At 33.9% G+C, this 17539-nt stretch overlaps 1 protein-coding gene across 1 annotated transcript; it reads right to left on the bottom strand.

The window, feature by feature from the left end:
* Nucleotides 1-12009: 12009 nt before the first annotated feature.
* On the bottom strand, nt 12010-13889 carry LOC136228754 (serine/threonine-protein kinase OXI1-like). The gene is made up of 3 exons (XM_066017225.1): nt 13757-13889; nt 13056-13516; nt 12010-12955 (listed from the first exon to the last, which is right to left on the bottom strand). The coding sequence occupies exons 2-3, from the start codon at nt 13439-13441 to the stop codon at nt 12073-12075; spliced, it is 1269 nt and encodes a 422-aa protein (XP_065873297.1). The 5' UTR covers nt 13442-13516; nt 13757-13889; the 3' UTR covers nt 12010-12072.
* Between the last annotated feature and the right edge of the window lie 3650 nt (nt 13890-17539).

The raw sequence follows: 17539 nt of genomic DNA, 5'->3' as shown, positions 1-17539 counted from the left end.
AAAAGTTCGCAAATGACATTGAGTTAAGTTTCATTAGCAAACAACAGTTTTTTTTCTTCTATATTAGTGATACCGTTTTTCACTGTTGATGTCTCAGCAGAATTTGAATAGAGGTATTTTTGTTTTAAAAAAGTAATATAAAATTGTTTATTTCCCTTTTAATGATTAATTTCGATGCAAACTGATTTTTAGTTTCCCAACCTTGTCCCTCTCACCTTGCTCACTGTTACTGCTTTCATTTTTTTTTTTTAATCGCATTAAATATATGTTTTTCAAGAATTTAGAATTGTCTATTACTGCTTTCAAATTCTTTTTTTTTTTTTTTTATCACATTACATATATTTATGTTTTTCAAGTATAGAGAATGGTCCATTTTCAAGTAAGAAACTGTAAATCAATTTGCAATGAGGTTAAATGATTTTAACTTTGATTTTATGGGAAATTTCTCAAAACCTTATTCGCAAAATTTTAAATAATAAATTTACAAATAGAGCAAGCAACAGGTATATTTTTTTTCTTTACTTTTATTTCGTCAAAACATAAGAATTGAGAATTAAATTTTTAGTTTTTAAGAAATTAGAGGGTGGCCAAAGTCCTAGTCAAGACCATTGATTTCAAATCCGAAGTTGGCCAAATATTTTCCAGTGTATATTATATTGCATTTAAATGGTTGATCAATTCAAAGTGACAAAGATTTCAAAATATTCATTTATTAGATGGGGGACACAGTCTAATTTTTACGGCTCAATCTCCTGCTTTTACTTACTCATTTCTATTTGTCCACGTTTTTATTTTACCTCGTGAGGAGTTTGATTTTTTTTTTTTAATTCACTTGAGATGAATAAACACCTTTGGTCTCATTTGCCTTGGTTTTTGTTTTATCGGCTTGATGTGGAATATTTTCGATTCTGTGCTATCTAATTTTCGTCTATTTGAAACACGTCGCTGTTAGGGATGAGAATGGATAGGGTATCCGCGGGTAGTATCAATCCCAAACTCTTATCCGTTTATTTTTTAATTACTCGTATCCGTCCCATTACCTTAACGGGTATATTTTTGCATCTCATACACTTCCCATTTAATTCGCGGATACCCACGGGTACCCTTACCCGTTAAGAATCAATAAATAAAATAAGAAATATTACAAATTTAATAAATCATTTATCTAAAAATTGAACAAATTGAACCTTAATCAATAAGAATAAGTAGCTTAGTGGTATCACTCAATGGTTGAAAAACAAAAGGTTGGGGTTTAAAATCTCAAATATTACATCTAAAAAACAATAATTTTTTTTAATATATAAAAGAGTTATACCGGATAACGAGTACTGGGTACCCTGGGGGGTATTCCCATACCCGTCCTATTACCCTAACGGGTAATTATTTCGATCTCATACCCTTCCCATACCCTTTTATACAGGGTACGGGTAGTCGTAGTCCCATTAAGATCGGGTAGTGCCGGGTACCCACTGGTACACTACCCGTTGCCATCCCTAGTCACTGCAGCATCAAGAAACTACTTTCTCATGATTGTTTAAAATGTTGTCCATTAACTTTCTCTTTTCGTTATTTAAGTTATCAAATACTACGATGCATGGCAATATATAAAATTATTCAAATAAATACCACACAAATAAGCAAAATTTGAATTCATTTTATTAATATTGAATTTTGAGCAATAATTATGTTTTTGGGACTTTTGTCTTCGCCAAGATGAAATCGAAGTGTTTCTATTGAATGAATATCATATCCTGACATGCGATGTAGGTGAGAATGCATAAAATTATTCAAATCAATATCATACGAATAAGAAAAATCTGAGTTCATTTTATTGGATATTGAATTCAATAACATCATCATTCTCAAACAAATAAACAACAAAGAAATCATCAGCCTCCTATATCGTTTTCAAAGATTCAAACTCGTCTCTTCTAATAACATCCTCAATCTTGAGAAGCTCCTCTTCATCTCCTTCTCCACGGCTAGCACTTCTTCCACAAAGTTAACCTGTTCTTTTTCAGCTTTTCCCCATTGAGTGACGTCATTAAAAGCTTCAAATCCAGAGAGGATGTTTCCATCAGCTGCAACTCATGGTTCAGGGGTTCCAGAATAGACATGACCATCTCCCTCATAGTTAAAAAAAACTTAGCGAGCCGATCTTACCCTCTTCAATGGTTTCCTCAGATGACTGTCCCACCTGATAACATATTCCTTTCTTGCTTTTCTACCTAGTGAACTTGAGGAATTAAGAAACTCCTTGGTGCATATTTCTTATTTAATTCTCTAGTTAAGTCCTACAACACAATATAAACGCATATTATCGATCCATACTCGTTAAGCAAAGTTCACCTCCATCTTAGCATATAATGTTTTAGCACATGTCTGAGTTAAGACACAAATGCATGATGGGATAGAATGAAGATGAACTCATGCTTAACAAGTTCAGATTATCAATTCAAAGTTAATATGAAAGAGAGTATAGATGGAGAGAAACTTTGAATTAGATAAACTTAACTTTGAAAACAAAAGGGGAATTAACAAACTAATTCCAACGCTTGCTTAACTGAACTAATAATGGAACGAAAACATTAAACTAAACTAAGGAAAAATGAAATAGAAGCTAAATTATATGAAAACAGAAAGTAAAACTAAGTTATGACTAAGCTAATCGAAGAACTAATATAACTAATGATCCAATTACATTGTAAAAGCTACTATTTATAGTGATTAGGTCATCCTATGATCTCCAGTAGGTCTTCTAGACTCCCTTTGATCTGATTAGAGTTGTAGAAGTTGGATAAGGTCGAGCCTTTTCAAGTAGAGTATTGATTGAAGTTAACTATTGATTTCTGCCATAGCTCGCCAAGTTGCTGTGTCCAGCTCGTCGAGATACCACTCGGCACATGAAAATCCATTTAACTCCATCCCTATCTAAAATTGTCCTCAAGCAAGTCTTAGGATCAAGAAAAAATCAAATATCAAACAACCAGGAAAGTGTAAGTTGATGGCAGAGTTTGTTTCACTTGACAGTCCACCATCCTCAACTTATGCAAACCAAACTAAAAAGTAAAAACTTAGAACATTGATAAACTTGAACACATCGCTAAGATTTTCTCAAAAGTAGTACACTATACAATAAATCCCAATATTGAAAACGTGAACCGGTGTAGAACCTCACAAGTTGATCTCTCAAGGTTTGTATTTTTTTATTTTTGCATAGCTTTGTCCCTTTTTCACTTATGGATGAAGTGTTTACACACAATTTCAATAAAAGCATTGCAATATGTGATGATGTCTTTTTAGTTCCTTAATCTCCACTACTTGTTAATCTAATTAAAAACATAGTAAAAAAGGTCTTTTACAAGGGTTGTAAGGCGGGTTTAGGTAAGGTATGAATGAGGGAATAATGGGGTAAAATGGAATTAACTATAATCATGTGCATAATTTAGAACAAAATAGTGTGATTTGCGAATGGGTATGTGGAATGAATTTTCTTCTTTTTCAGAATTTTCTTTGAACTTTTCTATTTATATGCCTTCTTTTAAAATTTTCAGATCTTTTTTTCTGTTTCTTTTTAGCTCTTACCTCGTAGAGCTTAAATTAATTGCTCGGCGAGTTATTTAATAAAGAAGAGTGAATTTTGTGAATGATGTTTGGTGCTCGGCGAGCTTGAGTGGGTTGCTCGTCGAGTTGCTGCTAAAACAACAGATTTGCTGCCTTTTGACAAATTTGAAGCCTTTTCTTTTGAGATTTAAATATACACTAAAGAAAATTTATGCACATAAGACACATGATTTCCATGAGTATCAAAAGGTATTTACGAAGTTTGAAGCTTGTAATGTGGTTTAAATGAAAGAAAGGGATTAACGAGTGGTTTCAAAGGGGCTTACTAACACAATGTAAAAAGGGTTTTGGCCAATCAAGGAAAAAGTTTATATATCACAAAAGGGCTAAACCTAGATGCCTTTATCATTTTATATCCTAATTAGACGCGTTTGGTTTTGATTTAGGTGGGGAACAAGACGTTAATATCATATAAAAGTACGACTCTCAAAAAGTTATGTTTTAAATTCTCTTGTGAAAGGTTCAAAATCTCTCAGAATATGGCTTTTTGTTCAATGACCGATTTTCAACAATCAATATAATCAATATCGACAATACATACAATTATACTTCTCAAAGCCTATTACTCTTGTTCACAATTTTTAACTTTTTAAACTTTTATCTAGAAAACACTTGTTGGAATATGTGAATGCTAAGATAAATTCATCCCTGTTCAAAGCTTAAAATATGTTGGAGAATCAATCTAAAGTGACTTCGACACATCAACGGGCTTTTAGGTCAAAACAACAGTTGAGAAGCATGGAAAGTTGGTTACCATGACTGAAAACTAAACAAAATACGATAAAAAAATAAAATAAAAATGATAAAGCTTAAAAGATAGATGCAAAACATTAAGGTTGATTTTATTTTCCCTTCCCCACACTTAAATCATGAATTTATTTTCAAAAATGCATTAAAATATAAATTAAAAGGACAAGGAAATTGTGAATAAGGTGGCCTATTGTTTGGCTCGTCACTCTTATCCCGTTGCTAATCCCTTTATTTCATTTGTTGTTCCTGATTTTTTGAGTTCGATGTTAAACTCGGATATTGTTGATATATAAAGCTGCTGATTTGTTTAAAAAAAAGGACAAGGAAAGAAGAAAACTCACTCAATGATGTGAAAGAACAAAACTTCTGTATTGATTTAAACTTTTAACCATCCTACTGTCTGAATTAGGTTTGTAGACCGGAATGGAAATTTTAAAGCAATGTCTTATCTTTCCAACACATTTTTAATCACATCAATCAGAGTTAAAACAAAGGAGTTATGGCCAAAATACTACAGCTGGTCACTGAGATGCAAAGTCTGCCCTGGACGAGCAATGATGCAGCTCGACGAGCAGGCCCTTGAAACTGTATTTTTCACATCTTTAATCATTTCCTTTCATGAGTTTTCCATCTCTTTCACCAATTAAGCTTCCAACACATCTATTAAGCTCCAAAAACACAAAAACAAACAAAAAATAGAAATAAAAAAGAATAGAAAGTAAAGAAGAACAATTAAATCTAAAAAAATAAATTTAACAGAATTGGGTTGCCTCCCAATAAGCGCTAAGATTATAGTCATTTAGCTTGACTAACGAGTTCATTTTTATGTAAATGAATAAAGTCTTATGACGAATCCAAACTCTTTGATGAAAATTCCGTGAATGCACAATGGATTCTTCAAATAACTCCAAACAATTAACATTCAGGATAGAAATTTAAGAAGTTTATGAAGAATTTGTGATTTTTCCCTCTTTGACTCTTATGGCAAATCATAAACCATATAAAATGGATGAAACGAGGCCATCTCGAATGCTTTAATTATGGATTCATGAAGCTTCAACTTTACTGCTTCCTCACTTTGAGATAGAGTTTCTAATTCCTTGATTTGGACATGATTGTCCTTTTTCTCCACAGAGATTGGTATTGAAGATATATTTAGGAACTCGTCAGGCTGAGATTTTTCCAAGATAGATGCTTCAATCTGTTCATGTAGATTAATCTCCCCAACTGTTTCATCTGCAATCAAATTAACTAGTATACCTCTTTTGATACAAGAACTTTAGGTTGTAGTGTAGCCACTATCATGTTGATGTTCTTTTGAAGAAGTATACTCAAGCATAAGTTCCTTAATAGTATTTTCATTCTTGTTTATTTGTGGTGAATCCAGACAATCTCCTTAGTACTATTCCTATAAGATCTCTAAAGCGCCATCCTAATCAAGGTAGAATGGGTTGATGACTTTCTCCTCTGATGGTCGATAAAGGATATTTTTATAAGGATGTCGATGTGTTCCCAATGAGAATCCATTTAACTCCACCCCCTGTCAAAACAAACCTAAAAATAATAAAAATAGAAAATAAAACTTAGATTAATGAGAATTCTTTGGAATAGGTATTAAATAAACTAGTGCCTTGGCAACGTCACCAAAAACTTGATAGGCTAAAAGCGTATAACCACTTAAGAGAAAGTGCACCCTATCATATCAAGTAATAAAGTGTTCCAAAGAACAATATCGATCCTACAATGACTAGTATCTAATTCCCTATTCGTACTCGAATCCTATAATATCTAAGGTATCAGTTAAATGAATTGGGTTATTTTTATACTAATAAAGTAATTAAACTAGCAAAACAATTGAACAACTAATCTGTTAAACATATGAATGAAATACTAGGATTTAGGATCCCTGTGCTAATTCCTATTAATCAATAAGTATATGTTGTGTGAATTTAAAGGTTAACTCGACACAATGATTTTCCATAAGAAAATAGTAACCCTGGTAAGAAACTACTAAATCTACTTTAAACAACATTAGGTCAATGCTTCGTTAGGTAAAATACCTAAGTGTGTTTGAAGGTATTAGACATTATGGAAACCAAGACTAAGCCATAAACTAGACCACGAAGCCACACTATCCATATAAGGTATATGATTAACTAAAATGCTAAGTTGACTTATTTACTTAGTTAGGTTTCACAATTCAACCTCTCTACCTAATTACTTGGTTAGGTTTCTTAGATAGAGGTAAGCAATATTTTAGTTAATTCTTTATTTAGGTACTACAACACAAATAAACGCCTATTATCGATCCATACTCGTTAAGCATGGTTCACCTCCATCCTAACATATAGTGTTTTAGCTCTGAGCTAAGATATAATGGCATGATGGGATGGGCTGAAGATGAACTCATGCTTAACAAGTTCATATTATTAATTTAAAGGTAGGATGAAAGAGAGTGAAGATGAAGAGAAACTTTGAATTATATAAACTTAACTTGAAAACACAAGGGAAATTAACAAACTAATGTCAAAGTTTACCTAACTAAACTAACAATGGAACAAAAACATTAAACTAAACTAAGGGAAAACGAAATATAAACTAAATTATGTGGAAACAGAAAGTAAAACTAAGTTATGACTAAGCTAAATTAAGAACTAACATAACTAATGATCCAATTACATTATAAAAGCTACTATTTGTAGTGATTAGGTCGTCCTCTGATCTCCAATAAGTCTTATAGCCTCCCTTTGGTTGGATTAGCGTTGTAGAAGTTGGATAAGACCGAGCCTTTTCAAGTAAAGTTTCGATTGAAGTTAACTACTGATTTCTACTGTAGCTCATTGAGTTGTTGTGTCCAGCTCAACGAGCTACCATTTGAGTTTTAGTTTTGTATCTTGACTTTCTATTTTGTTCCGCTGACTTGAAAATAGTAGCTCGTTCAGTAGCTTGACGAACTACCGACTAATTTTCACCATTTTCTCCATTTAAGGCCCGAAACTACCTGAAATCACTCAAAACTCTAATTAAGGAAAAACATAGATTAAAGCTAAAAAATAAAGAAAATCTATACTTTAAAACCCAATCTAAAATGGTGATAACACATATATAGGCCAATATGGGCCTAATGGTCTCTTAAGCCATCAAACTTCTTTATTTCAAGGAGCTGAAACTTGTTAGGGAGGGATCCTTTAGATAGATATTCGTTGAGATTGAAGATCTCACTATTAGAGGTCCCAAGGCCTTCCATGTCTTGAACTTCCTCTAGGATTTCAAATTTGAGAGCTTGGGTTGTAGCAACCTCAACCTTAGAAACTTCCTCTTTCTTTGTTATGTACTCAACCTAATCTTCCATATCTTCATATTTTTTATTGAATTTTTTAGGCCCATGTTGTGGATTTGCTATGTTTTCATTATTATTCACACGACTTAGGATTTCATCGATGCTTTCTAGCCAACGGTTCATTGCAAAAATAGTCCTTTCAACTTCTCCTATCCTCTTATTAGTATTCCATGTCCGAGACATCTCTTCTGTGCTTTCGCCTGATTCTGAAAATGGCAACCCATAAAATTCTACTACTAATTTGGTTATGGATACAAACTTTAAAATGTGACATGGTTGTCTTGAAAAGGCTGAATCTAACCATACCAAACTCGAAACTATAGTTGGATCACTAGACTAGACGAGTCCACCTTTACCCACAAGGAAGATATTGTGGTTGTACACACATAAAAGGTTAGTACATAGATTATGCAGGCGATGACATTTTACAATCCATGATGACATTTTACAATGCACGCTTTAATGACGTGTGCTAAAAAAGAGAAAACAAAATAAACTAACTGTTAACGGTGATCACAAGTAGCCATATCACAACACAAAATATTATCCTTCCAACCTTATTCCTCCTACATGCGTATTGGTTTAGGTCATTTCATTGTCTTGTATCATATTGCACCAATAAGAGGGGGGAGTGGGATGCATGAAAGCGATGACTTGTGTAACTCTCAAAGTGATGTAAATCAAGTATCAAACTGTGTCAACCTCAATTCACCCTCAAAATATTCCGTATCAACCTTTTGAATTTTGGGTTTTCACGAGGTATGACATAGATGTACTTTGGAAATTAGGGTCTTGTTCGGGAGAAACCATACTAATCACGTCTTATGTATTCATTGACTTTAACATTCGAAGTTCCAAGCCTCCTTATAGCTAATTCCAAGATTCGGACATGGTAACGAGTGTCCCTAACAAGGTTATGGCTTCTAGGATAGGTCGTACTAACCTTACTTCGAAAGTACCATTAGGATAGAGTTGAAATCTCTACTAGAGTTTTCTTCTCGACTTTGGTATAATATGGCTTATCTAAAAAGAGACATTCATTTCATTTAGCACGGGTTATACCAACCTTGGTTTCCACCTCCCTTTTCGAACTCGAAAAAGAGGACAAATCTGGGTGAAATGGAAACTGCAGGTAAAGGATAATATGTTAAAGTATATGACTCTCTATTCTCTTGACATAGTTTATATCAAACTAAAATCTCAATTATGAAAATACTTGCAAAAAAACGGCTTAAGTTTTTCCTAAATATTGCTTTCCCTTTTGCTCTCTATTCTAAGCATATGTTATATTGATCCTAAATATTGCTTTCCTTTTTGCTTTACGTGACAAAAAGAGGTAAAAATCTCTTTTTTTAGGGATAATTTTTTTTTGGTCTGATATTGGCTATATTTTTAAGACACAACTGGGTTTCTTCTAGTATAAGGCATTTCATGATAGGACTCTCATTTTCTCTTTCGATTTTAACAAATGTTATTTTGGGACGGAAATGAAGGATTTGTGACGGAAATTTCCGTCACTGTTCGGCTGTTTTCTAGTCAAATTTGAAAGACGTATTGAGATTTCAGGCACAAGATAAACCAAAAGATAAACAAATGGCAACTTATATTCGCGTGATTACAGGGGTCATGTATAACCTAGGGAAAGTTGTTAAAGGCAAGTACATGAGTTGAGTCTGACTGACCGGGACCTCAACAAATTGACTATTCATTTCTAGTGGAGTTATAAAAATATCGATTCCTTACAAAGGGACATTGACACTAAAAGGTTACAGTATGGAGTGGAATCTATAACATTGTGTTGTACATACCAATAACCAATGGTATTATCTTGGCGAAAGGAAACAACGAGGGACATCAGGAACCTATTTATCACCTTTTAACCCGAATGGAATATATGCAAAGAGTAGTTGTTATACTAGCATTTGATGTACGTGTAACTTGCATCGATAATAAGTAAAGTTCGAACTCTATTTCACAAAAGGCATTGAACTTTAATTTTCTTCAATAAAAATCATTGAACTTGACAAGTGATTTTAATAAAGTCATTCCGACAAATTTATGTATAAAAACTCATTCGAATATTAATGTGATATAAAAGACAATTTACTAAATACGAACTAAGCGTCATATCAACAAGGTTGTGAATAGCTTAAAACGTACCTTGTGTCTTCTATGTCCGTTGCAAAAGTCCGACATATTTGAAAATTACGCTTCGTTGACAGTTAATCAAATGTCTTTTATACCACTTGAGTTTTTATTAATAAATTGGTTTAAATAACCTTATGTAAAATTTAATAAATTTAAAAAATGGAATAAAATGCATGATAATTATAAAGCTCATATTTTTGTTACTTTGAGTGATAATTATGGAAGTTAGTTTCTTTTTATTAATGGCAGACGGTAGTATAGGATGGCCCAACACGTGATATTTAAAGAAGAGTTGTAAGCTAAGAATGTGACAATTTTTGTTGCAATAAGCTTAATTAATTATTCACCTCTACTTTTTTGTAGCTCTCCACTCTCCACACATTACATCTCTATTCTCTATTTAATTTTCATGCATCTTCATAGTTAGATAATATACATCTTTATCAATTAATATTTCACCTTAAAAATGTCCGCTTTCGGTTTGATGGGCCTAATTCATATTAATATGTGACCACTTGATTTAAAACATTTTGTTAGGATTTAAACTCTTAACCATTTGATTTAAAAAACTTCGATACCATATTATAAAACCAATTCAATGTTTAATATCTGATATGAGGAATCTATAATTCCCCAATTGAAAGAAAAAAGTGTTGTTATTGCTGAAAAATGCATATCGAGATTGCTAGGAGTGTTTATCCAAAACCCATTAAAAATAAAATTTACAATATATAAAAGAATCGATATATTTTAGTCATTTTAGGAAAAAAGAATTCAAACTCCCATTTTTTAAAATTTATAGTTTTAGTTAATCTAAGTTATTTCAATTTGACATTGAATCTTCGATCTATGTATAATTTCTTTTTTATTGTTTTAGTTAAGTTTTTAGGATTGGTTTAAAGCCACATTATTTATGAAAATATTTCTTTTTGAAATATTATAAAAGATACAAATTTTGAATATAGATGGAGCATATCACACTTTATCCATTAAGTTTTACGTTTAAAACTGATTTTTTAATTAAGATTTAAAATGTGTAATTATAATTAATCAAAGAGTTTAGTATGTTAAATTTAACAATTAAAAGTGTATCAACAAAATACAAGTCAGAGATCTTAAAATGTTTTTTCCATCAATTTATAATCTTCTAACATCATGACAAAAAAATAAAAGTTTCAACATATATATCATATAATATAATTAAAAAGAATATGTTATATTTTTTATTTGTTGAATCGGATTGTTTTATTTTCTTGTATGTATTTGTGTGAGGTTTTATTCCTTATCATTTTTATTGTTGTACTTCTTTTTTTATTCATCTAATTAAGGAAGATTTAATTTTTTTTCCTAAAAAAGAACTACTTACTTTGAAGGAATGATTGAACTAAAACATATATGTGATGTGAGTGTTTCTCCTACTGTTATTGCTCTATGATTATAGCAAAATTAAATTGATCCAAAATCTCTAAAATTGATAATAAATGCTCTAAATTTATAAAAACAAGTGATAAATTATAAAAATATTTTTAATGTTAGTAGTGAAATAGAAGTTTTACTCTTAACGTTATAAATAAATGATGTAATTTTACTTTAGAGCAAACAACTAACAGCAAATAAATTATAAAATAAAAAATGTATTACACAAATTAATAAAAAAATAATAAAAATTATTGAAAACAATAAGATTTTTTTTTCTTTCGATGATTATGTTATAGAAATAGAAATAATGTTCAAGAAGAAACATATTTTTTTTTAAATAAGAAGGATAATTCGATCAATAACAAATAACTACAAATAGTTGTTCATAAAAAGCTCGAAAGCGCTGCAGTTTTCATAAAAAATGATAAACATTGCAGTTATATGAACCCTAACCAAATGCTATATTTCCGGCAGTTTGGAGTGAAACGCTAAACAGCCTTACGAAAAGCTGAATCAAACAACCCCTAACGGAGAAAAAGAATTATTATTGTTTTTAATGATGGATAGAATTATCGTTCATAATAAGAAACGATAAATATATACAAATAAATAACATTTCAAAATTCAATCTCCAGAAAAGAACACTACTCAATGGTAAGGAATTCAATTAATAATATAAAGTTTGTAACTTTGTAATTTGTAATTAGATTATCTACATCCATACCAAAAAGAGAAGGTTATTTTAGAATTATTTGTGTGTGACCGAAAGGAAAATAAGATTAAAAAGTTAATTAAAAAACAATAAAATCGTTAGTTTCAGGAGAATTATCTAGTCCTTTAACCCACATCTGTTTTTCCGTGAGTTGATTTTTATCACTATTCTTTTGATCATTTTTTTTATTTTCAACTTCATCTTCTCCTCTGAATATTCGTTCAACAAACGACTCTAAATCAGTTTTCAAAATTTCCTCTTTGCCCTCCTTCACCACAAACTCATGACTTGTCGGCGGAATATAAGGCGGCCTCGACATTTCCAGTATCATATTCCAATCAATCCCCATGAAAAATTCGTGGCCCTTGATTTCTCCAAGTTTGATCCTTTCCGTTGGATCTTTCACTAGTAATTTTCTTATTAGGTCTCTCAACGGCGTCGCTTCACCCACGAGATCCGGCGCTGTTGATAAAATTCGAAAAAATGTCTCCTTCCTATTTGATCCTTTAAATGGCGTCACTCCATACAACATCTCATATAAAACCACTCCAAAAGACCACAAATCCACGGCGAAGTCATGGCCGTGAGCTTGGATCATTTCCGGCGGTATATACTCTTCTGTTCCTACGAACGAATTGGACTTCTCTGTCGGGTCTGATTCCGGTGCTACTAAACTAGTGTTGTGTTTGGGTGAGTATGAGTCTGCCGTTGTTCTGCCTGAGTTGCAAAAGCAGTTGAAGCAATAACTTTTTCTACGGTAAGGATGTGATTTAGTACTGATTGAGTTGGACGGAGTTACATTTTGGCCGCAACTTGAAGAGATCTCGGTGGAGAGGTCGAAATCGACAAGCATTATATGGCCATTTTCTTGAATGAGGATGTTTTCCGGCTTTAGATCCCTGTAAACTATTCCTAGGCTGTGAAGATACTCTAATGCGAGAACTAATTCCGCGGCGTAAAACCTGAAGGAAATTGAAAAAATTGAATTCAGAAGTAAGGCCTCAAAAGAAGAATCAAGAACTGAAAATTCAATATTGAAACAGAAGAAAAGAGTAAAGTTACCTGATGATATCAACAGAGAGCATTCTCTCACTCTGCTGCTTTCTCAATTGATGAAGATTACCTCCGGGGCAAAAATCAATAGCGTAACCAACAATTTTACGAGTGGCTAAAACACCACGTAAACTAGGCAAAAGCGGGTGACTAAAGCGGCTCAAAACTTTCTGTTCAAAGGAAACTCTCTTGTATTCATTCGCATGAACATGATCAGATACATCTTTGTTCCTCTTCTCAATCAAATCCCTCAAAATCACCTTCAAACCCCACATCTCGCCGTGTTGCTTTTCTTTAACCAGAAACACAAGGCCTTTGGCTCCACGGCCGAGCGCCGATATTATCTTGAGATCATCCAGATTCAAAATCGGCACAATGCTTTCGAGATCGTTCATGATTTTAGGCCTTTATTTAAAATGATAAGTTCGAACTCGATCAATGTCGTAGTTCTACTACTAGTACTAATTTTCCTGGAAAATAGTGCGAGATGAATGAATGTGAGATTACTAGTGACTGAGCTAATATAACTGTTTGATGCATGAACATTTGATTAGAAAGATTAAAGAATGTAACAAATCAAAAGAGCCTATTCTGTATCCTTATTGATGATTTTGAGAGTTTGAAAAATTAGATTTCAGTTGTTAAAACCTAAACCTCTAATCAACTGTAAATTAAAATTTATATTGTTTAAGAGATCAAAGAAATAAAACCTGATTTTGTCGTCCTCTGCTCTGCTCTATGTTTGGGTGTATATTTGGAACAAAGGGGGCGAATAAAAAGATGAAGGTGGTTGATGAAGAAGGAGAGAAAAAGAAAAGGAAGAAGAAGAAAAAAGTAAGAGCCCATTAAATATGACTAAGCATATTCTGTGGTAGCGGCGCTGCATGCTTGCTGATCAAGCGATTTGACTAACAAATTTTATTTTTCTTTTTTCTATATTTTATTTTGATAGTTTTTCTATATTCTTTTTAATTATCAGTATTTTATTCACTACAAATTTTACGTCTAATTAAATACTAATATTATTTGTATTTGTTAATGGATATTCATTATTTTTGGGTGTTGCTATTTACCGTCCCTTTGACTATTATCGCCCCCTATGTACCCATTACGTCCTTCCTATTATTTCCAAAAAAAAAATTTGAACTCACTCTCTCTCCCGAACAAAGCACAAAATTAAAAATTATGGGTCCGAGAACTCCGGAACACGAGGACTCCGAAGACAAGGTAACGATCTAGCTTGTTATTTTATTTTTTCGTTTAAAAAAATCTGGTTTTTTGCTATGGCGGGTCACGGACCCGTCCAAAACCCGTATTCCTCTAAGTGAGGGTGGGCTCCTAGACCCGCCGCTCCCTAAAGGGGATGGGTCCGTGACCCGTTTATACCCTAATTTTAGCCGAATTTTCCCATTTTAGACTATATATATATATATATATATATATATATATATATATATATATATATTAATAAATTGCATCCATTTTCAGGAGGTAGCTAGAGTTTGGATTAGAGACGGGATCGATTATAGTCCATGTTTTATAACGAGCACATTATTTCAAACAAGTATGGAAGCAATTCAGTGGGCGAAAGGCATTGGAATAAAAAATTGTTTCGAGATTGTTATATCTTCGCATAAACACGGAGGTAAACAAAAGCTTCTGAGATTTTCACGTGGCAAATGGTATAGAGGATTGACTAATCCTTTAGAAGATGATTTAAGTAGGAAAACAAAAACTAAATCGTGCGGCTATCAATTCCGGCTAAAAGTCAGACAGGTGCAAGATTTTTCGGGTTGGGAGATCGTTGTTTATGTCGGGGAGAAGGGTATGCATAACCAGGAATTAAGGGTTTATGCAGAGAGACACCGACAGATAAGCGGACTCAGTCCCGCAGCGAAGCAAATTATGCGTGACATTAGTTCATATCAAGCAAAGCCGTGTGCTATTATGACGACACTTCGTAAAGAACGTCCAGAAGATAACCCAACAATAAAGCATGTATACAATTACAGAGACCGATTGAGGAAGGATGAGTTTGAGGGTAGAGATGTTATTAGTCAGTTTTTCCATCTTGCCATCAAGAATAAGTATTATCATTCTTCACTTGCTGATTCAGAAACTGGTGTGTTAACACATGTATTTATGGCACATCCAGCTTCTGTGGATTTATTACGGACATACCACTGGTATATTGGCATGGATTCAACCTACAAAACCACCAAGTACAGAATGCCATTCTTTGAAATTGTTGGGATGACTCCATGCAACAACAATTTCAAGATAGCTTATGCGATTATGCAGGATGAGACCGAGTCGAGCTATCATTGGGTTATGGAGTGTTTGAGAAATTTGATCGGGTTTGATGTGAACCCGATAGTTATTTTGACTGATAGAGAGTTGGGTTGATGAGGCCTGTTAGAGAGGTTTTTCCAGATTATGCACACTTGTTATGAACTTGGCGTATTAACAAGGATATAGAAAACATGGTCTACAAACTCATGGGTGAAGACATGAAATTTGCTTCACAATTCAAGGATGGAAAGAAAATAATAAATTCTCTAACAGTAGATGAATATGAGTTGCATGTGGCCAAGATGAAGAATACAATGAGAATGCTAGGTCATGTGATAACTTATATTGAGAATACATGGTTAGTCCACAAAGAGAAGTTCGTTATTACATGGACTAACGATTTTCTACATTTTGGCAACACAACTACTTGTAGAGTGGAGAGTGAACACTCGTCTTTAAATAAATGGCCGAATTCCTCTACTGGAGGCCTCAATACAGTTTGGACCAAGGTTCACAACGAAATTGAATTGCAAGTAATCAATATCAGGTACACATTTATTCCATTTTGTTACTGTTATTATTATATTTTCATTTAGTAATATATATTTTGATTGACACTACATTTTTATTCGTATCAGGGGTAATATTGAGTCTTCAAGACAGAAAAAGTTTGTATTGCACTCCGGATTTCCGTTCGAATACATAACGTGCAAAGTGTCTGATGAGAATGGAAATCAAAGTTCAAACTTGGGATCTCACAAAATTCAATTAAAGCTTCCCGATGGACCCATTACCCGAGCAAGAGCCAAGCAGTTTGAAGAGGAGCTTCAATCATATGTGGTCCAAGTGATGGACGTCGCGGATAAAAACGGAGTTTCTGAAATTATTGGTCCATTAACCCTCGTATCTCTTTCAAGTTGCATGGGATGTGAATACGGAGGTCAATTGGAGCATTCGGATTCACATGAGAATGTTTAAGATTGATTGGCTTTCTTCTCAAGGATTTAATAACAATTTCAGAAGTTTTCCTAAGGCGTGGGCACGGCTTAGACGACTTTGGCTTCTGTTTCTCTATGACAAAAGTGGCGTGGGATTGACGTGGGCACGGCTTAACAGATTTTGGCTTCTGTTCTCCATAACAAAAATGGAGGGATTGACGTGGGCATGGCTGTAGACACCGAGTCGGAGGACCTGTGACGAAAACCCGCGATAAATGGCCAAATCGGTTGATTCTATTAAATCAGAAAATTTCAAAATAAACGGGAAAGCTTGGAGAGCCGGCACTTGAAAGCCCCGCTAACTAGTTCGGCGTCTCCTGAGTAGGGTCGGGCACATTCGGTATCACGACGATGAGCGTTAAGGCCCCGGGGGCCGAGCATCGGTCTACGAGCGACGAATGACGCTCCCAACGGCGATCGTCGCTCCGTAAGCCACGATGCGCGGCACATTGGACGGCCGTCCGACGTGCCGGGCGCCAGACGCCGCCCGTCGGGGAGGGGACGTCATCCGTCGAGCGCGGCCTGACGCACGGTCGGCGTCGCTCGACGGCCATTCGGCGACCGGCCGGTTGTGTCAGGCCTCGCCTGACCGTCGTCGGACAAGGCCCGACAACGTTGGGCGGGCGCCCAACGCTCGTTGGGCGGGCGCCCAACGCTCGTTGGGCGTGCGCCCAACATATGTTGGGCATTCGCCCAACAATTTTGGGCGTAGCCCGACGCCCGTGGGGTACGCCCAAATTTTTTTGGGATCCGTGCCTATAAAAGGCACGGATCCCCATGCATTTGGGGAGAGAATTTTTGGGAGAGCTTTCTCACTCTAAGGAAATTTTTAGAGAGAGAAAGTGATTTTTTTGGGGAAAAACATTTTTTTCCTAAAAAAATCCAAATTTTCCAAAGTTAAATATTTTACCGAAAACACAAAAAACACCGGAAAAATCACGATTCGTGGAATTAACCGACTTCAACTGTCAATACCGATCTTGAGGTATTATCCGAGGACTAGAATCGTTTTATTTTATTTAATTTATTTTCTTTATTTATTTATTTTTATGTTATAATTTTATTCATTTAGTTAATTATTTATTTATCACGTTTTATTTAATCTTCCGTATTTATTTAATTTTTTGTCTTGTATTAAATAAACGTTTGGTTTTGTTTTGAAATAAAAAACCTCGTTTTAACATCCCAATACGAACCGTGATC

The sequence above is a fragment of the Euphorbia lathyris genome, chromosome 5 (genome assembly GCF_963576675.1).
Source record: "Euphorbia lathyris chromosome 5, ddEupLath1.1, whole genome shotgun sequence".
NCBI lineage: Eukaryota > Viridiplantae > Streptophyta > Magnoliopsida > Malpighiales > Euphorbiaceae > Euphorbia > Euphorbia lathyris.
This window is presented reverse-complemented; position numbering and strand designations above follow the sequence as displayed.

What these genes read in the sequence shown, in the direction of transcription:
- LOC136228754 (XM_066017225.1), bottom strand. Translation starts at nt 13,441, where the DNA reads ATGAACGATCTCGAAAGCATTGTGCCGATTTTGAATCTGGATGATCTC. An exon ending in CTCTCTGTTGATATCATCAG is followed by an intron (nt 12,956 to 13,055) that starts GTAACTTTACTC and finishes AATTTCCTTCAG; the next exon opens with GTTTTACGCCGCGGAATTAG.